Here is an 18,082-nt window from a genome sequence, read left to right on the forward strand (position 1 = left end):
AATAATTAAGAGTGTTTACTATATAATTTTTTTTAAAAAAAAAATTAAGTTTGAGAATCTAATTTGAGATTAAATTAAAAATATTGACAAATGAAAGGAAATAATTTCGCCACGTGCAACAAAGCACACCGAAAATCTAAGTGGATTTGGCCCAACCGCCCTACTCCAAACTTGGACTCCATGGAAAACAAAATAAAACAAAACCCAGTCAGTCGATCTTGGTCTTCCTAGGTAACGTTCATCTTACGTTGTTGTTGTTTTTTTTTTTTTTTTTTTTTTTTTTCCTCTTCTTTCAAGGAATTAGTTAGAAAAAGGAACAAGCTAAGACCAAGGGGCTTGACTAAATTTACTCTGTTTCCATTAAAAAATTAAGTACTAATAAGAGAGATTTGTTTAAGATTCTCTTATTCACCTTTATCCTGACGATATCAGGGACATATATTTAGACAAAAAAAATTATATCCTAAACCTTAAAAATTTTAATAATTTTTGTGGTGGACTTGCTAGTCAAGCTTAACGTATATTTAAAGAAAACTCTGTTATCCTTGACAATTCGATATTCCAACGAGAAGACTGACCATTGAAAACAATAATTAGAGACTTTAATGTATGGAGTTCCTCGATAGTCTAAAACAGAGCAAGTCAACTGGCAGGAAAGCTGACTGTTTACCTGATTCTGAGTCGAGAAGGAATGGGTACTGGTGGGCCTGGCTCGCTGGTTGGTAATCACAGGCTGTGGCCAAGTGCCTGTTTTGGGCTCTGCCCCCTGAAAGATTTTGGCAAGCCACCTTCTATGTCTTCAGCTGCCATTGCAGGCCTAGTTCTGAACGGTCTCAGCCCAAACTGGCCATTGATTATGGGGCTAAAGGACAGCCACTGGCAGCTCGGTAGAGACAGATACTGTTCATCTTCTGAGCCTCGTGACTTTGGAAATTGTTCCACGATTTTCAACATCACCGGAGATAGTAGAAACTAAAATTCAGTGGAAGGGAAATGTCTACTGATTCAAACCTGGGCTACTCCTGCAGCAAAACACATGGGGTTCTATAAGAATGGGCCTCCTCCACCAAGCCACTTTACTCTGCGTTTGCAACATTGCATCTGTTACTACAATCATGCTGGGAGACCACACCTGACACCACTCCAAGCTGTCTATGTAGCCGTCAATTGAGGTAAAGTTGTCTTACAGCTGACTGCTCTTGCTGATTCCGGATAAGCATTTTTCATTTAAAGAATACACGAGACCAATCTAGGCCACTCAGTTCGAAATCCTTGAGACCTTGAAACGTCTCTAATCCTTTCATTTCCAGGAAGCAAAACAATCATTCCACTAAGACCCTTATATACACATCCTCATTCTTCCGATTATCAAACCCCTTTTCTTAACCAACAAATTATGTTTGAAAAGCTATGTGAAAACTAAATCCAGACAGGGTCAACATGCACAAAAAGATTTCTGCAAACATTACTCTAACGCATGCACATATAGCGGCATGACACATTCTGTTGCAAGAAGCTTATTTTCTGAAAGAAAAATTGAATCAGCCAGCATTATTAGTAGATAAAATGTGAATGCAACCTCAATTCTTATCATTTATCAAGAATATTAAGTGATCATGATACCAGTAGTCTTCAGCACTGATACATGCATGGAACAGTCTTAGCAGAACAGAAAGATTAGATGGTCAGTGTAAGCATAAACTAATTAAAGTCGACTGATCATAGAGGGAGAAACAAGAGAACGAGTAATTTATGGGACTCCGGTATTTCAATCATAACGTTGTTACTGTTATTTGTAAGACAAGAAAACGAGTACGGTATTTTTCCAGCCGCTCCTATATTGAAACAACTATGGAGCTGAAAAAAAATTACGGGAGAAAATAATTAGAGGTGAGTAAGTCAAAAGCAGTTGAGAACAACACCTCTGAGGGCTGTAAAGAGCAATGCTTGGCTGCTGTACGTCTTGCTTCCTTAAAGCATGACAAACGATTTAGTGCGACACACTTACTTAGAAGCCTACTAGGTGAAAAAAGTGCAAACAAGCCAAAAAAGCACCCCCTATGGTTGTCAAAAGAGAGCCCTGTAAGATGCAAGCAAGAATTGCTGCTTCCCCAGTTGGTCTTCCTATGCCTGCCAGATATGCCTCCAGCCCTTTTAGAAGCAGGTGACAGAAAGTGATGTAATGATACTCAAAAGTAGGATAACTTTGGCCAAGATGAATGTAATAGAGGCTCATATGCCTCTTGAAGGGTATTCTCCCCAAAGGAATTTTGTGGTCACTTCAAGAAGATCAGCAAGAGAAGAAGGGTGAAACGATGTTAACATGGAAGTAAGTTTTGACAGTATATTTTGGCAATAGAAGCTGGTATGCTTAAAGCCTGGAATACTTATAATACCATAATTTAGTACTAATGGTAGAATCAGGATTTACTTTAGAGAAGAATAGTACAGGGTCGAATACCCTTCTTTAGGAATTTCCTTTGTCAATATTAAATTCCTCTAAATCAAACTCATTTTCTTGTTTAGTTAATTAATAGAATAAATGTTTTTCCCTGATGCATTACAAGTTTGCAACATTTTTTTGCTTATCTTACACTGATCAGAGATTTTAAGTTTTTCCCCTGGTGAAAAGTACTTCAAGTAGCTATTAAATTTGATTAACCAACATATATGGCCTGTTCAATGTTCTAAAGCCTTGACAATATTAGCTTAGTTGCACCTTTTGAGTTAAGCTGAATCAAAATGTGTCAGCTGATCACTTGATGCTGTAGAGATTTTGTCATCAATTATTATGACATAGAAAGAAGATTCATTGTGCCAGTAATAAACACATAGGTTAATAGTCTACTGAAAGTTAACAGGAAGAAAGCAGAATCAAACCATTTGTTTTAGCAGGTTTTCTCAACAGGCTAAGGTTTCCATGCAGAGCAACCCCCTTCCCCTAAGAACAAAAGATTTGGAGAAGTTTGAATAACTTATGAGAACTTTGTCTGATAAGAACCATGAGACCATTGCAGTGGTGCTTCTATTAGGTTTTACTACGTACATCTCAGTGTCAACTTGCCTTATTCAGGGGTTCATGAGTTTTAAATGACTGGATTTGAGTCATTAGAACATTATTTCATCATTAACAATGTTCAAAATTTTGATTATCATGATGTTTCTTTCTGAGTCTGCTCAGTCCCCACCATTCCGGTACAAGTCATATTCAGTGATTCACTCCCACCATTAGCAAACAGATGATATGTTCTCACCCTAGTGCCAATGAACAGCCTCATGATGCTGAAACATTGAGCATTTTGCAATTTGTGATAAAAGTATTACAATGTCATTCAATTGTATTACCAAATTTGAGTGACAGAAATTTCTACTGATGAATCTGAGCTCCTCTGCAATAGAACACACGGGATTATATAAGCATGGGCCTCCTCCACCAGAGACTTTAATCTGCAACATAGCATCTGCTACCATTATCATGACAGACAGCTAGCACACCACTGCAAGCTGCTCTCACTTCGGGTGAGCTCTCTTATAACTGACTGCTCTTGCAAATTGCATATTGACCCCAACCCCCTCCCCCCCTCTTTTTTTTTTTTTTTCTTCAATCATGAGATTATCACACACTGCTCAGTTCAAAATCCTTAAACCTTGAGACTAGTGGTCCTTCCACTTCCATAAAGCTCCACTGAGACCTAACCTTTGCCAACATCTTTACACTTCAAATCATCAATTTCCTCCTCCTTAGGTAACAGAATATGTTTGAAATTCCATTTGACTCAAGTCCCAACTGTTGGGTCACCATTCACAATATAATGGCGCAACATATACAATATGTGCACAGCACCATAACACCTTCTGTGGAAGGAATCTTCACATCACTACACTAAAGCATGCGTCCAGCTTTTCTGAATTGAATTTTAGTCCATATCATGATTACTATTGAAAAATTGAAAAAGAGTATCTTAACAAACTATTTTATCAGTGGGAATGATATAAGCTCTACTGTGAGTCAATGAATGTGAATTTTGTGTAGTTTAAAGTCTAAGCATACGATTCAGATGTCCCATTTCAAAGTAGACAGCTCAACAGAAAATTTTATTTTATGTACATACAGTGGAGCATCATCTGAACAATAAAATACAAGCTTTGCACTACATCTGTCTGATCAGCCAACCTGAAGATGTCGAATCCATCAAAGGAAGACCTTGTCTTTCTTGCACAGAACCACTGTGATATCATCATGATTGCAGTGCTTTCTATAGGAATAACAATTTTTCTACTTAAATCTTGGAGAAGAACCTCAACCGATAATGCTGACATCCCTGGCTGACTGGGATTACCTTTCCTAGGTGAAACCTTCTCTTTTCTTTCAGCCACTAACAGCACAAAAGGGTGTTATGATTTTGTTAGACTGCAACGAATATGGTTAGTGATTCTTTCTAGTTCTTCACCCTCTATTAGTACCATTATATCACATATGGTATCTATTATTCCTATACATATGGAATATAACACCCTATCTATTTCTTTTTTTGTCAATCATGATGTTTTGCTTTCTCAAGCTGGTTGCATGGATCTTAACTGCTCCACTTCTGAGACAACATACTGGAATTAAGGAAAAGAAAATTTATCGATGATGCTTCTATTGTCAGTGCACCACTAGACTGATTGAGTCTGCTCTATTAATTTAACTATTGAAACAAGATATGAATTGCACTTAAACTTCATCCTGTATGAACTAATTTAGTCTAGTTTAGCTCTTTTGACTTAAAAAATCACTTAAGCCGTACCAGATGAAGCAGAAAAGTTATTAAATGTGTATGTGTGTGTGTTTCTAGCATTCATCAAGTCAAAGTTTGACACCAAATTCTAGATCAAAGTTAAACACTGTTTAATCTTTTTTACAGTACTTTGTAAAAGATTTGAAGTTGTCATCATGTAGCAGTAAAAGTATATAGTTCATATAAAATTGAAATTTCTGGTGAAAGCAGGTACGGAAAGTGGTTCAAAACAAGAATATTTGGGCAGATCCATGTGTTTGTTCCAAGCACCGAGGGTGCAAAAATGATCTTTACAAGTGATTTTGTTTGATTCAACAAGGAATATGTGAAACCGATGGCAGATGCAGTGGGAAAGAAGAGCGTGCTATATGCAAAACAGGAGAGCCACAAAAGAATTAGGCGTCTTCTCTCTGTTCCTTTCTCCATGGATTCTTTATCTGCATTTGTAAAAAAAATTGACAAGATGCCGATTGAAAGGCTAAATAAACTAGAAGAGAGTGGGAAAAGCTTTTCAGTGCTTGACTTTGGCATGAAGGTAATAAGTGTGTTGAGTCAACAACAATGAATCATGTCATAGATTATCAGTTTGGTACAACTAGAGAAATAATAGTGCTACCAACATGTGCTGCGTTCCTGAGCTATCTGAAAATGTGGTCTTGCAGATGAACTTTGATGCAATGTGCAACATGTTGATGAGTGTTACAGATGATTCCTTGCTAAGACAGATTGAAAAGGACTGCATTGATGTTGACAGGTCCATGTTAGCGTTTCCTGTTCTGATTCCTGGCACCACATACTATAGAGGCATGAAGGTACAAATAAAGTACACAGGGTTTGCAATGGCTTCATCCTGAGACAGGCGTCCAGGCCAGACCTGAGAAAATGGCAAGAAATTATGGCATGTTGATGAAATGTAAAAGCTGGTTGAAAAATTGAACTGAGATAGCCTGTTTCATGTATCTTACTCTATTGATTTCATTCTTTCAACTCAAAGGTGTTTATGCTAACATAAATGGTCTATACAGGCACGTAAAAGACTCATGGAATCCTTTAGAGAGATGATTGCTAGAAGACGGAGTGGAATGGAGACCTCTGAGGACTTTCTACATTCCATATTGCAGAGAGATTCATGTGCACCAAATGAAGAGCTTGATGATTCAGAGATAATAGATAACCTTATAACACTGTTAATTGCAGGGAAGACCACCACTGCATCTGCTATTATGTGGTGTGTCAAGTTCCTGGATGAAAACAGAGAAGTCCAATACAGGCTTAGGGTGAAACTTTAATCTCACTGTGCAAACTTGATTAGAACAGAACTTTTAATCCAGGGAGTATTTGGAGCAAATTAAGAAATCATTGACATAAATAGGCAATGAAAGATTTCAACCATTAGTAACCTAATTTATAAATGGTTAGTTTAGGATAGGATAAGAGGATTATAAAGCCGAAATAAACCAAAAGACTTCTTTTTCTTCTTTTAAAAGTTTTTCCTGCTTGCAGGAAGAACAACACGCAATAGCCAGAAATAAGCCAGAAGGAACCTCACTTACCCTTGAAGATCTTAAGAGTATGTCATATGGCTTAAAGGTGAGAAACAAACGAGCTGTGCCCTCAGCTCTCTTCTTTTACCACATGCGTGGAACTGCATCATCATATTACTGCTTGCATTCTCCAGGTTGTAACAGAAACGCTGAGAATGGCAAATGTTGTGTTGTGGTTTCGCCGTGTTGCATTCCATGACTGCACAATTGACGGCAAGTCTCTTTTGTTGTTTATCTAAATTTAATACACATACTTCTGTATGTTAGCATCTCTCTATCAACACATTTGTCCATTGCAGGCTTTGAGATAAAGAAGGGTGGCTCGTAAACATTGATGCAATACACTATGACCCTAATTTGTACAAGGATCCTATGCAGTTCAGCCCTTCAAGATTTGATGTAATAAGCCCCACTAGCTGCATTGATTTTGTTTCCCGTGCATAGAATTCCAGCAGTACCAACTATTAAGCATGAAATCCTGATTTACAGTGTACCTGTATTTCATGTTCCAGGAAACACAGAAGCCGTATTGTTTCATCCCATTTGGATCAGGACCCAGAACATGCTTGGGGATGAATATGGCAAAAGTGATAATGTTGGTTTTTTTACATCGATTGATAACCGCATATAAGTGAGTTATTTGTCACTGTACTCAGTAATATATTTTCACGCCTCCTTTGGCTGGGAGCTTTCTGTCCCTTTTTAATCAGTTATTCTAAATATTACATGATTAGATTCTAACCCTGAAATTATTGTGCAGCTGGACTGTTGACGATCTTGATCCTTCCCTAGAAAAGAAATCACATATTCCTCGACTAAGAAGTGGCTGTCCCATAACCTTGAAGGCCTTGAACAAAGCCAAACAAGCTTGGATGACCTAAGAGGATTATTTCTCCATGTTAACTGTCTTCAGTGCTTGGAAGGCACAGATCAGAACCAAGTGGAAACTCTACCTACATAAAAAGGCTTGCCATGCCTAGACAGTCCAGAAACAATCTTCAGACACTATATGTATGAGATAGATTTCTTATTAAGTGCATCATTGGGAACTTAATAGTTTTGATGGGACAGAAAAGCTCCTCATTACTCAGACTAAAGCATCTCAATCAATATTGGAAAGAGGTGCCACTTCAGACACTAACTCTCTTCCAGCGACTAGAGAAAAATAGTATTGAACATGACAGAATGAAATGAAATCTGCGAAAACAATTAAACATGTATAATTGCTTAAGCACCATTCTGTTGATATAATGCGAACATGCAGACTCTGCCAAACTGATAAAAACCAATATAGCGAAAGCAGAGGGCCAGCTGCAGAGACAAGATAGGATTCAAATCCATGATGTGTTTCCCTTCAGTGTCATTTTTGGATTGTGTTTTATCCTTTTCTTGGATAACAAACGGCTCTAGCAATGCTGTTGCTTTACTAATATACAAAGTTATAGACAATGCTATTAATAAACAATAGCCAACCAAAACAAAAACCTGTCATGTCAATTAGCATTATTTGATAAAACTTGCACATGCCTCACAGCCTCAGTTCTTCCCATTTACCAAGTATATGAACAATCAAACGTTAATTTGACAACATTATACATGGACAACTCGGGATTATTCTCACACATTACTTGACCTATTTTTATTTAATCACAGCCATGAGTTGTAAGAAAAAAATACGCTAGGAAAAGAATCTGGCTCGATTAGGAACTGATATTCAAGTTCACTTGATTGATATTGATTTGTATTGCTGAACGGTACTTGTTATAGCTTGTTCAACTGGTAGCCTCTCCATGCTCGATGCACCATAAAACCCATTAACTCCCTTGGTTCTTTTCAATATGAATTCAGCTTCCAGAGGACCAGAGATTGGACCTGCAAAATGCACCAGATTCTTCGTTAGTGAGAGTAATTTAAGGAACCAACAGCATGTCAAAATAGAAAATTAACTACAATAGAGAATCATCATAACTTAATTATAAAGAACAAAAAGGTGCTCAACTGTACCTCCATGACAGAGCACAATGACATTAGGATTGATGCTATGAGCAGCATCAGCGATAGCTTGAACACAAACTACACTTTCCTCGATTGAGACAGCTGTCTTGGCACCTATAGAACCAGATGTGGTGAGTCCCATATGGGCCACTATTATATCAGCACCAGCTTTTGCCATTTCCACAGCTTCATTAGTGTTGAAAGCGTAAGGAGTTGTCAAGAAACCCATTTTATGTGCTTTTTCAATCATCTGAACCTCCAACCTGGACAGTATGAATGTAAAGCATCATATAAGGAAACTACAACATAGCTATAGTAAGAGTGAAATGCATTGTTTGAGGCATAGTAGCATACCCATATCCCATTCCGGTCTCTTCCAGATTTTGTCTAAAGTTACCATCAAATAATCCCACGGTTGGAAAATTTTGTACTCCAGAGAATCCAATTGATTCCAATTGCTTCAGGAAGTAATCCATTCGGCGAAAAGGATCAGTTCCACACACTCCAGCAAGAACTGGTACTGCCTTCACCACCTATGTATATTTGGAGCTTTGTGTCAAAAAGAAATCTTCACAAGGTGTTGCTGAAAAGCAGGGAAGTTGAGTGGGGAAGTTTTCAAAGTTAAATATTTACAAATAAGATCATAGGGTCTTGTTATCCTCTAAATTGGCAGTTGATGCATGAATCATAGTATAATTTAAGAAAATAAAAAAGAAGGTGACAAGGTCAACAAAGATGGTACCAAAAAAAAAAGTTGGTCATTTTCCTTTTTCAACTGAAGAAATAAATTTTGTAATAAAAGTTAAGAGTAATTAAAAATAAAAGATTTACGCCAGTGTAGATGATAATTGATGAGGCAAGCAAGCATTTCAAACTTACTGGCAGTACTTCATTCGCCATCTCAAGGACTATGGCATTTGCATCAGCAAAGGGCAATAGGCCGGCCAAAGAACCCCTTCCTGCCATACGAAAGCGTCCTGAATTGTACAAAACTATAAGATCAACACCACCAGCCTCCTCAAATTTTGCAGATATTCCAGTCCCTGCACCAGCTCCTACTATAGGCAGTCCTTTAGATATTTGATCTCTGAGTTGCTGCAATATTCCCTGAGTTCTTTGTAAAGTTTCTGTCACAAAATTGTTACCAGTTAGTTTTCATCCACATTGACGCTAAGAAACATCTATAATCTAGCTACTTGATCAGCAGGCATTAACAGTAGTCAGAAGGAGTAACTATTAATTTCATAATTAGCACATTCCTACACAAGCTTGTAACCTTTGAACTAATGAGCTGTTATACATGTCAAAACATATGCAGGGGTATAATTTTGTAGGTGTTCTGATCTTTTTCACCCTTACAACCACAATAATTATCATCGATACTTTGTACAAAAAAAAACAAGGCTTCCTTGAGAATAATTCAACCTGGTCTTGCATCAGGGAAGTTGCTTGGGCTATAGGTAATGGTCCCAGAGCTCAAAGAGTTCATATTGTAGTCATGATCCTTTTGAAGGTCCTGGCTGGACTCACAAGAAGCAACCTGGGGAAGACTAGAATCTGTAGGACTCTTTGAACAGATCTCTATAAATGAGTCAACCAATGCATCCACAAACTCAGGGTCATTGATATGGTAAGGATACATCTTTACCTATTAGAACACATAATTTTCAATTTCATAAGGAAAATTGGAATGTAACATGCATGATATGATGAACACAAATAAAGTAGAAAATTAAGGTGCACATTATTTAATAAACATTATTGGTACCTGCCGATCTTCATTTATCTGAATATGTCTCTTCAGTTCGTTTAAAAGGGTACCAGTAGCCTCAGGATCATAGAAGGGCTTCCCTGATGCATCCAATGCTGAAACACCCTTTTGTGGCAGGCACACACAGATCTTTGACGAAGACTTGTTCAGTTTATCTGCTATAAAGCCAGCAAATTTTTTGTTCTCGTCTGCTGTGGTTCGCATGAGTGATACCTTCAATCACCCATCATTAATACATAGAAGACACATTAGACAAAAGTAAACATGGTATAATCCAGATTAATTTGACCTATCTCTCCAATTGTTGAGCAGTGAGACAGAGAAAAGATTGACCTGATTTGTTATTTTGATATGCTATTTTGGTAAAAAATATATAAAAAAAAAACCCAATTAACCATCTAATTGCAAAAATGAAAGTATGATAGAGTGATATAATATTTTTTCTACCATAACAATGATACAATATCAAGAAGGCAATGAAGAAAAACAGAGGTATATGGACTTATCACCTGGGCATTGTGGACATGAATCTTTCTTTGCTGAAAATTTGAGGGTATGGTATCTTTAGGTCCAAAGTTCACCATATCTAAGGCTCCCACACTGAGGACCAAAGGGATTTTCTTCTCTATAATAACATCAAAACGAGAACTGTCACAAGCCATCACACCTCCAACTACATAATCTGCAACCTCTGTAGTTGTAATGTCCAAAACTCCCTGTGTAACACGAAATGGAAAAATCTGAACTTGAAGAATGAATAATAAAGAACAAGCAAACCATCATAGACAGCACACAAATTTAAAAACATTCAAAGGTTATGAAATCAAATATGTTGCAGCACCAAAGCTTGAGTAAGCATAAGCATCCAGCTTCAATACTAACATAGGGGGGTCAGAATATGGTAACTTCCAACAATGCTGGCGCTTTGCCCATTTCTCCTTAACTTTAAACATAAATAGTTTTACCACAATCAAGGCTCCATTTTGCTTGTAGCAAAGTCATAGAAAATGAAAAAGTTGAAACTTAATAATGACTGGAAAGTTTCTCACAAAAAGATAAATCACCAACAAAATGCAAAAAATTCATTCACCATAAGTAAAAGAATTCCCATTTCAGTGAAGAGGTTTAGAAGAAAATAAATGATCGAGAAACATACCTGTATATATCCTTCTCTAACCAGCGATTCCATAGCCTTGCCCCCTATCCCAGTGGCATGGAAAATAAGGGTTTCATAACCTTCCTTTTGCAATCTTTCTTTCACAGCATTAACACATGGAGTTGTGACCCCAAACATGGTTATACCAACTGTACATTTTTTTCCTTTGCTACAAGAGTCTTGCAACCTCTCAAGCCTTCCTATCGCCATTCCAGCCAAAGCAGCTCCAGCATTTGATAACACAGCTCTACTAACACTATTAATCCCACAGATATCCACAACTGATGGAAACAATATCAAATCCGATGTTCCAACATAAGGTTCAGTTTGACCGCTAGCTACAGTTGATACAATGATCTTTGGCACACCAACAGGAAGCGATCTGAAACCAGGTGATAGCAAAGATGTGCCTCCACTGCCTCCAAGGCCAATAGCTCCAGCAAGAACACCATCAGCCTGAACTTTCTTAATAAAATGTTCAAGTGCTTTACTCATAACACCAACAGCTTTACCTCTATCATCTGGAAGCATTGGGTTTTCTCCAACTGATTCAGAATAGCACAAAAGAATCTCCTTTCTTGACACAAACTTGAAATCATTTAAACTCTCGATTTCCTTTTGACCAACAGAGACATCAACTATCACAACTTCTACCTGTCATTTCCATTAGTGAAAAAGAGTAACCCAATTTGATTTTCCTTGTTTCCATCAAAACAGAAAAATCAGACAAATAAGAAAATACCAACATTGGCAAAATTCTTAAACTAAAATTAAAACCAAAGAAAATGCTAAAAATCTAAAAAAAAAAAAAAAACCAACATTTCCATATCATTGTAAAATCAAATTAAAAACACTATCAATTCGAAACCAATCGAATTTGGCATAAGTAGGAAGTACCTTGGAGGAAGAGCTGTTGGAGGAACCATTGAGAGAGGATCGAACTGACTCGGACAGGAAACGGAGCTCGTCAAGCTTAGTATCAGCCGTTCCAACACAGAAAACTTTGGCACTGCCCATTTCCCTGGAACCCCGGACTCAGTTAGCCCGTATCCTGAGTTTGGAATGAGTTGAGCTTTGTCTTAGAATTCTTCCAGATAAAGCAACCTCTTCGAGTTAGTGTTGTTCAAAGGTCGGTTTCCAAAGTGTTGCCAGTTTGGTTGTTGGTGGAGACCGACTGTTTCCTGGCATAACGTAAGCACTTCTCCATATCATTTTCTTTTTTTTTTTTTCCTTTAACACTAACCAATTTTTTATTGTTTGCTCAGATTGCTTCTGATGAATATTCTGGATAAAGAATGGAAAGAGTTGAAGAAGTGGAATTTATAATAAGATAACGGTTGATTTGATAATCGATACATTGCATAAACAATAATAAAATGTACATAAATGACACCACAGCCACATGGTTCTTCTTCATATTAAATCTACTAAAACTTTGGCTACTTACATAACTAAAAAAAATTTGGGTTCAAATTGAAACAGAACAGGATTTATATTTGATACAATATCAATATATAAACTTTTTAATAAATTTTCAATCTTTTAACGAGATGACAATATTTGAATATTTGATAGTGTATGATCAAATATAAACCATGTAGAAGAAAAGCTTATATACAAATGTCAAACGGGTTAAACATCAATGATTGCGTAATGGAGCATGCCATGTTGGGCTCAGCATAGCGGTCCATATAGACAACGGACATTTGCTGGCAAACAGGACAGGTCTCAGGCTTCTTACCATCTTTCTTCGGGTCAGGCTTCTTATCATCTTTCTTCGGCTCGGGCTTCTTCTCTTCGGGCTTCGTTGGCTGTTTCTGTTTCGGAGGTGGCCCAACGCTAACCCGTTCAACAAGTTCTCCTGCTTTTCTCTTGCGGACTATGAGTTCATACGGGTCAGCATCGCCTGTTACTGTTATTGTTCCCTTAGCAGCATCAAGCTCGATCTTATCGACAACTGCAGATGATTAAATCTGAGAAAAATTGTCATGGATATGACTGATATTGGTGAATGGAAGGGAAGAAAAGCAAGAGGAATATGCTAACATTGTGTTTTATCTTGTACAAGGGCAGAGCTAACCAAATTTTATTAGAGGGACCAAACACAAAAGAATAAGAATTAAAAATTTTAAAAAATTAATATGTTAAATTCAATCAACAATAAAAATATTAATGATAGAACTATGAAACTAAATATAAAGTTATAATTTGTAAAATATAAATAGTTAAAAATAATATATAAGATTAATAATTTCTTCTTATATAACCAATATTATTTAAATACTATACATTTAAGATAATTTTATTTCAATTAAATATAAAATGTAAAGCACATAAAAAAATATACTTAAGTTAATTTTCTCTTACATAATCAAGATTAATAAAAAACTGATACATCGATTAAATTTTAAATAATAATGTAATACTACAACTTATATTTGAAAATTATATAATAATTTATTAATTTTTAAAGATTAAAATCATAAAAAAATAAAATCTATGTAACATAAAAAAAAGAACATGACACATCGCTAAACACGAACCAGTCATGGCCCTTGCATTGTTGAAAGATCATATCGGATCAATATTGGGTCCTAACCTTGTAAATTTTCTAGTTCCCATTAATTCTTATTCTCCTCCACAATTTTCTTTTTCTTTGAAAGGCTTCTCCTCCACGATTTTGGTACAAGAATGGGTTGTCCTTGTTTTTTCCCCTCTCAATAATTGATCAAATAATAATAAATTAGAACTCTTTTTTATTTTTTTGATTTTTCGTTTTCTATTGAATTAATTTTTTTTACACCTTATGTCAAAAATAAGTTCTTTTGACATTTGAAGGGTTTTTTTTTTACTTTTATTTATTTTAATAAAAAAACTTTAAAACAATAATTTCTAACTTTTAATACTTAAAAGATAGATTCATTTAATATTTATCAATTATAATTTAATATTATTTTTTATTTATATTTTCTTATTTTACATGAATCTGAATCTATAGTAAATAGATATCTCTTTTATACTTAAATGTTTAAATTTCAATAAATATCCATCCAATTCATTATATAAAAGTAGGATAATTGATTGAGTTAATTGATTGACATTTGTCATTCTTAATTAAATTAATTTTTTTACACTTTATGTTAAAACTACATTTTTTTTTACATTTGAAAGATTTTTTTTCTTTTTTACTTTTAATAATTTCTAACTTTTAATACCTAGAAGATAAATTCATTTAATATTTATCAGTTACAATTTAATATTTTTTTATCCTGAATTTATAGTAAATAGATATCTCTTTTATACTTAAATGTTTAAATTTCAATAAATATCCATTCAATTCATTATATAAAAGTAAGATAATTGATTGGGTCAATTGATTGACATTTGTCATTTTTAATTAAATTAATTTTTTTACACCTTATGTCAAAACTACATTGTTTTTTACATTTGAAGGGTTTTTTTTTCTTTTTTTCTTTTATTTATTTTAGTAAAAAATATTTGAAAACAATAATTTTTAATTTTTAATGCTTATAAGATAGATTCATTTAATATTTATCAATTGTAATTTAATATTATTTTTTGTCTATATTTTCTTATTCTGCATCAATCTGAATCTATAGTATATAAACATCTCTTTTGTATATAAATTTTTAAATTCTAATAAACATCCATTCAATTCATTGAACAAAATAAAAAAGTAAAAAAGGCCTACTCATTTTTCAATATACATGGCACACAGTCATCATTAAATAAATAAATCAATTAACTCTTTTGTAGAGGTAAACACACCGATAGGCGAAAGCCAGCACTGGCCAAGGACCACCGTTCTCCATACGAATGATAGACATGTCCATGACACATCGCTAAACACGAACCAATCATGGCCCCTACATTATTGAAAGATCATATCGGATCAATGCTGGGTCCTAACCCTGTAAATTTTCTGGTTCCCATTAATTCTTATTCTCCTCCACAATTGTCTTTTTCTTTGAAAGGCTTCTCCTCCACAATTTTGGTACAAGAATGGGTTGTCCTTGTTTTTTTCCCTCTCAATAATTGATCAAATAATAATAAATTAAAACTCTTTTTTATTTTTTTGACTTTTCATTTTCTATTGAATTAATTTTTTTTACACCTTATGTCAAAAATAAGTTGTTTTTGACATTTGAAAGGTTTTTTTTTTTTACTTTTATTTATTTTAATAAAAAAACTTAAAAAAATAATTTTTAACTTTTAATACTTAAAAAATAGATTCATTTAATATTTATCAATTATAATTTAATATTATTTTTTATTTATATTTTTTTATTCTACATGAACCTGAATCTATAGTAAATAGATATATCTTTTATACTTAAATGTTTAAATTTTAATAAATATCCATCCAATTCATTATATAAAAGTAGGATAATTGATTGGGTAAATTGATTGACATTTGTCATTCTTAATTAAATTAATTTTTTTACACCTTATGTCAAAACTACATTGTTTTTTACATTTGAAGGATTTTTTTTCTTTTTTACTTTTAATAATTTCTAACTTTTAATACTTAGAAGATAAATTCATTTAATATTTATCAGTTACAATTTAATATTATTTTTTATCCTGAATCTATAGAAAATAGATATCTCTTTTATACTTAAATGTTTAAATTTCAATAAATATCCATTCAATTCATTATATAAAAGTAAGATAATTGATTGGGTCAATTGATTGACATTTGTCATTCTTAATTAAATTAATTTTTTTACACCTTATGTCAAAACTACATTGTTTTTGACATTTGAAGGGTTTTTTTTTCGTTTTTACTTTTATTTATTTTAGTAAAAAATATTTGAAAACAATAATTTCTAATTTTTAATGCTTATAAGATAGATTCATTTAATATTTATCAATTGTAATTTAATATTATTTTTTATCTATATTCTCTTATTCTACATCAATCTGAATCTATAGTATATAGACATCTCTTTTGTATATAAATTTTTAAATTCTAATAAACATCCATTCAATTCATTGAACAAAATAAAAAAATAAAAAAGGCCTACTCATTTTTTAATATACATGGCACACAGTCATCATTGAATAAATAAATCAATTAACTCTTTTGTAGAGGTGGACGCATCGATAGGCGAAAGCTAGCACTGGCCAAGGACCACCGTTCTCCATACGAATGATAGACATGTCCACGACACATCGCTAAACACGAACCAATCATGGCCCCTGCATTATTGAAAGATCATATCGGATCAATGCTGGGTCCTAACCCTGCAAATTTTTTGGTTCCCATTAATTCTTATTCTCCTCCACAATTTTCTTTTTCTTTGGAAGGCTTCTCCTCCATGATTTTGGTACAAGAATGGGTTGTCCTTGTTTTTTTCCCTCTCAATAATTGATCAAATGATAATAAATAGTAATAATTAACTCAGATCCTTTTGACGTATTTAAATTATTCAGAAATTATTATGATTATCTTTTTCTTAATCACTTTAATCGCATTATTTGATGAAGCAAGATATGAGTCGACATTATTTGTTAATGATTTAGACTTTTGGTTCTATTATTTCTTTAATTCTTTTAATTATTATAATAGTTAGCATATATAACTAATTTATAGAGATTAAGGACCAACGAGGATGCTGCCAAAATTCATCCAATATATATGGAAGGTAATTTTATAATGCAAAAGCTAATGACACGTCACTTCAATGACCTCAATAGTATGATGTATGCATATAGACGTGTGTACCTGTGTATACGCACATGCGTGGTTGGTGCAACTTTAAAATCAATTAATTTAGTTTAATGCTTGTCGGTCATGGGTGATAAGATGAAATTAACTTGAACCAAATAATAATCACGATAACAAGATAGTTCCAGCAAGAGTATCACTATATTATATACTACAAAATAAAAGTCTTTCTTCAACAGAAATTAATTACTTTTTTAATACTTTTGGTAAATTTTGTTGAGGTTTTCTAATAGAATTTACTGAAAAATTTATATATTCAACTGAAATTTAGAAAATAGATGGAACTTTATAATCATAGTTAAATATCTTTTTAATTAATTATGTTTCTCACTTTGATTAGTCAAATATCTTTTTAATATTATTCGAATCGCAAAAATATCTAAATAACAACGACTTAGACTTTTGTCTTTATTTATTTATTTTTTTTCTTTTGAATTTTTTTAATTATCTTAATGTTATGCATATCTAGGCTATACTCATGGATGATGCTGTCAACGTTCAAACTACACAGACTGGCGAAGGCAATTTGTGAATGCGAAAGGGCATGATACGTCACTTAAATGACCTCAATAGTATGATGCGTGCATATGGACGTACGGTTGGTGCTTGTGTGTGTACGTGGGTTGGTTTCTTTGACAAACCAATTAGTTTAATTAATTAATGCTCTTAGGTATGGGTGATAAAGAGGAAATTAACTTCTATCAAATCATAATCAAGCAACCTTAGGTTATTGAAATCTCTCTAACTTCACCAATTCGAATAAGCAGCCTTGTGGATTCACGTGAATTGACTTTCATTCTGACTTACAGGGGTTTAGTTTTTAGTTACTTCTGGATTTTGGGCATCTAATTACAATTAGTTGCAAAATGGGAAAAGATTATGGGTAGGAAATTAAATATAATCTTCTTCGGAACTGAGTGATGAAAGAGAGATCCAACTATCCAAGTTCCTCATGCTGAGGGAAAAGGCAAATACTGATTTGAAGGGTGATGACCTCGGTTTGCGCATTTCTTTTCACCTTTTGGATGGGACACAGAGGCGGTGCCTCCTTATAGGATGGGGGGCCATGGCCCCCCCAAAGTT

General features: G+C 34.1%; 2 protein-coding genes and 1 pseudogene across 3 annotated transcripts; 1 reads left to right on the forward strand and 2 right to left on the reverse strand.

The window, feature by feature from the left end:
* Positions 1-876: 876 nt before the first annotated feature.
* On the forward strand, positions 877-7,668 carry LOC18610875 (abscisic acid 8'-hydroxylase 3-like; annotated as a pseudogene). The gene is made up of 11 exons (XR_016026329.1): positions 877-1,172; positions 3,399-3,519; positions 4,115-4,425; positions 4,992-5,316; positions 5,444-5,593; positions 5,807-6,058; positions 6,285-6,371; positions 6,460-6,551; positions 6,625-6,724; positions 6,838-6,956; positions 7,086-7,668. The product of XR_016026329.1 is annotated as an abscisic acid 8'-hydroxylase 3-like (transcript).
* A 132-nt stretch (positions 7,669-7,800) lies between these two features.
* On the reverse strand, positions 7,801-12,611 carry LOC18610876 (TIM-barrel signal transduction protein). The gene is made up of 9 exons (XM_007046791.3): positions 12,145-12,611; positions 11,248-11,901; positions 10,601-10,807; positions 10,089-10,304; positions 9,746-9,968; positions 9,200-9,447; positions 8,675-8,853; positions 8,330-8,583; positions 7,801-8,197 (listed from the first exon to the last, which is right to left on the reverse strand). Exons 1-9 carry the CDS (start codon positions 12,262-12,264, stop codon positions 8,046-8,048), a joined length of 2,253 nt encoding a protein of 750 aa, XP_007046853.3. The 5' UTR covers positions 12,265-12,611; the 3' UTR covers positions 7,801-8,045.
* Positions 12,612-12,857: 246 nt separating this feature from the next.
* On the reverse strand, positions 12,858-13,797 carry LOC18610877 (uncharacterized). Its single transcript, XM_007046792.3, has 2 exons — positions 13,791-13,797; positions 12,858-13,204 (listed from the first exon to the last, which is right to left on the reverse strand). The coding sequence occupies exons 1-2, from the start codon at positions 13,795-13,797 to the stop codon at positions 12,858-12,860; spliced, it is 354 nt and encodes a 117-aa protein (XP_007046854.3).
* Between the last annotated feature and the right edge of the window lie 4,285 nt (positions 13,798-18,082).

Source organism: Theobroma cacao, chromosome 1 (assembly GCF_053813885.1).
Source record: "Theobroma cacao isolate CCN51 chromosome 1, ASM5381388v1, whole genome shotgun sequence".
In the NCBI taxonomy this organism is placed as follows: domain Eukaryota; kingdom Viridiplantae; phylum Streptophyta; class Magnoliopsida; order Malvales; family Malvaceae; genus Theobroma; species Theobroma cacao.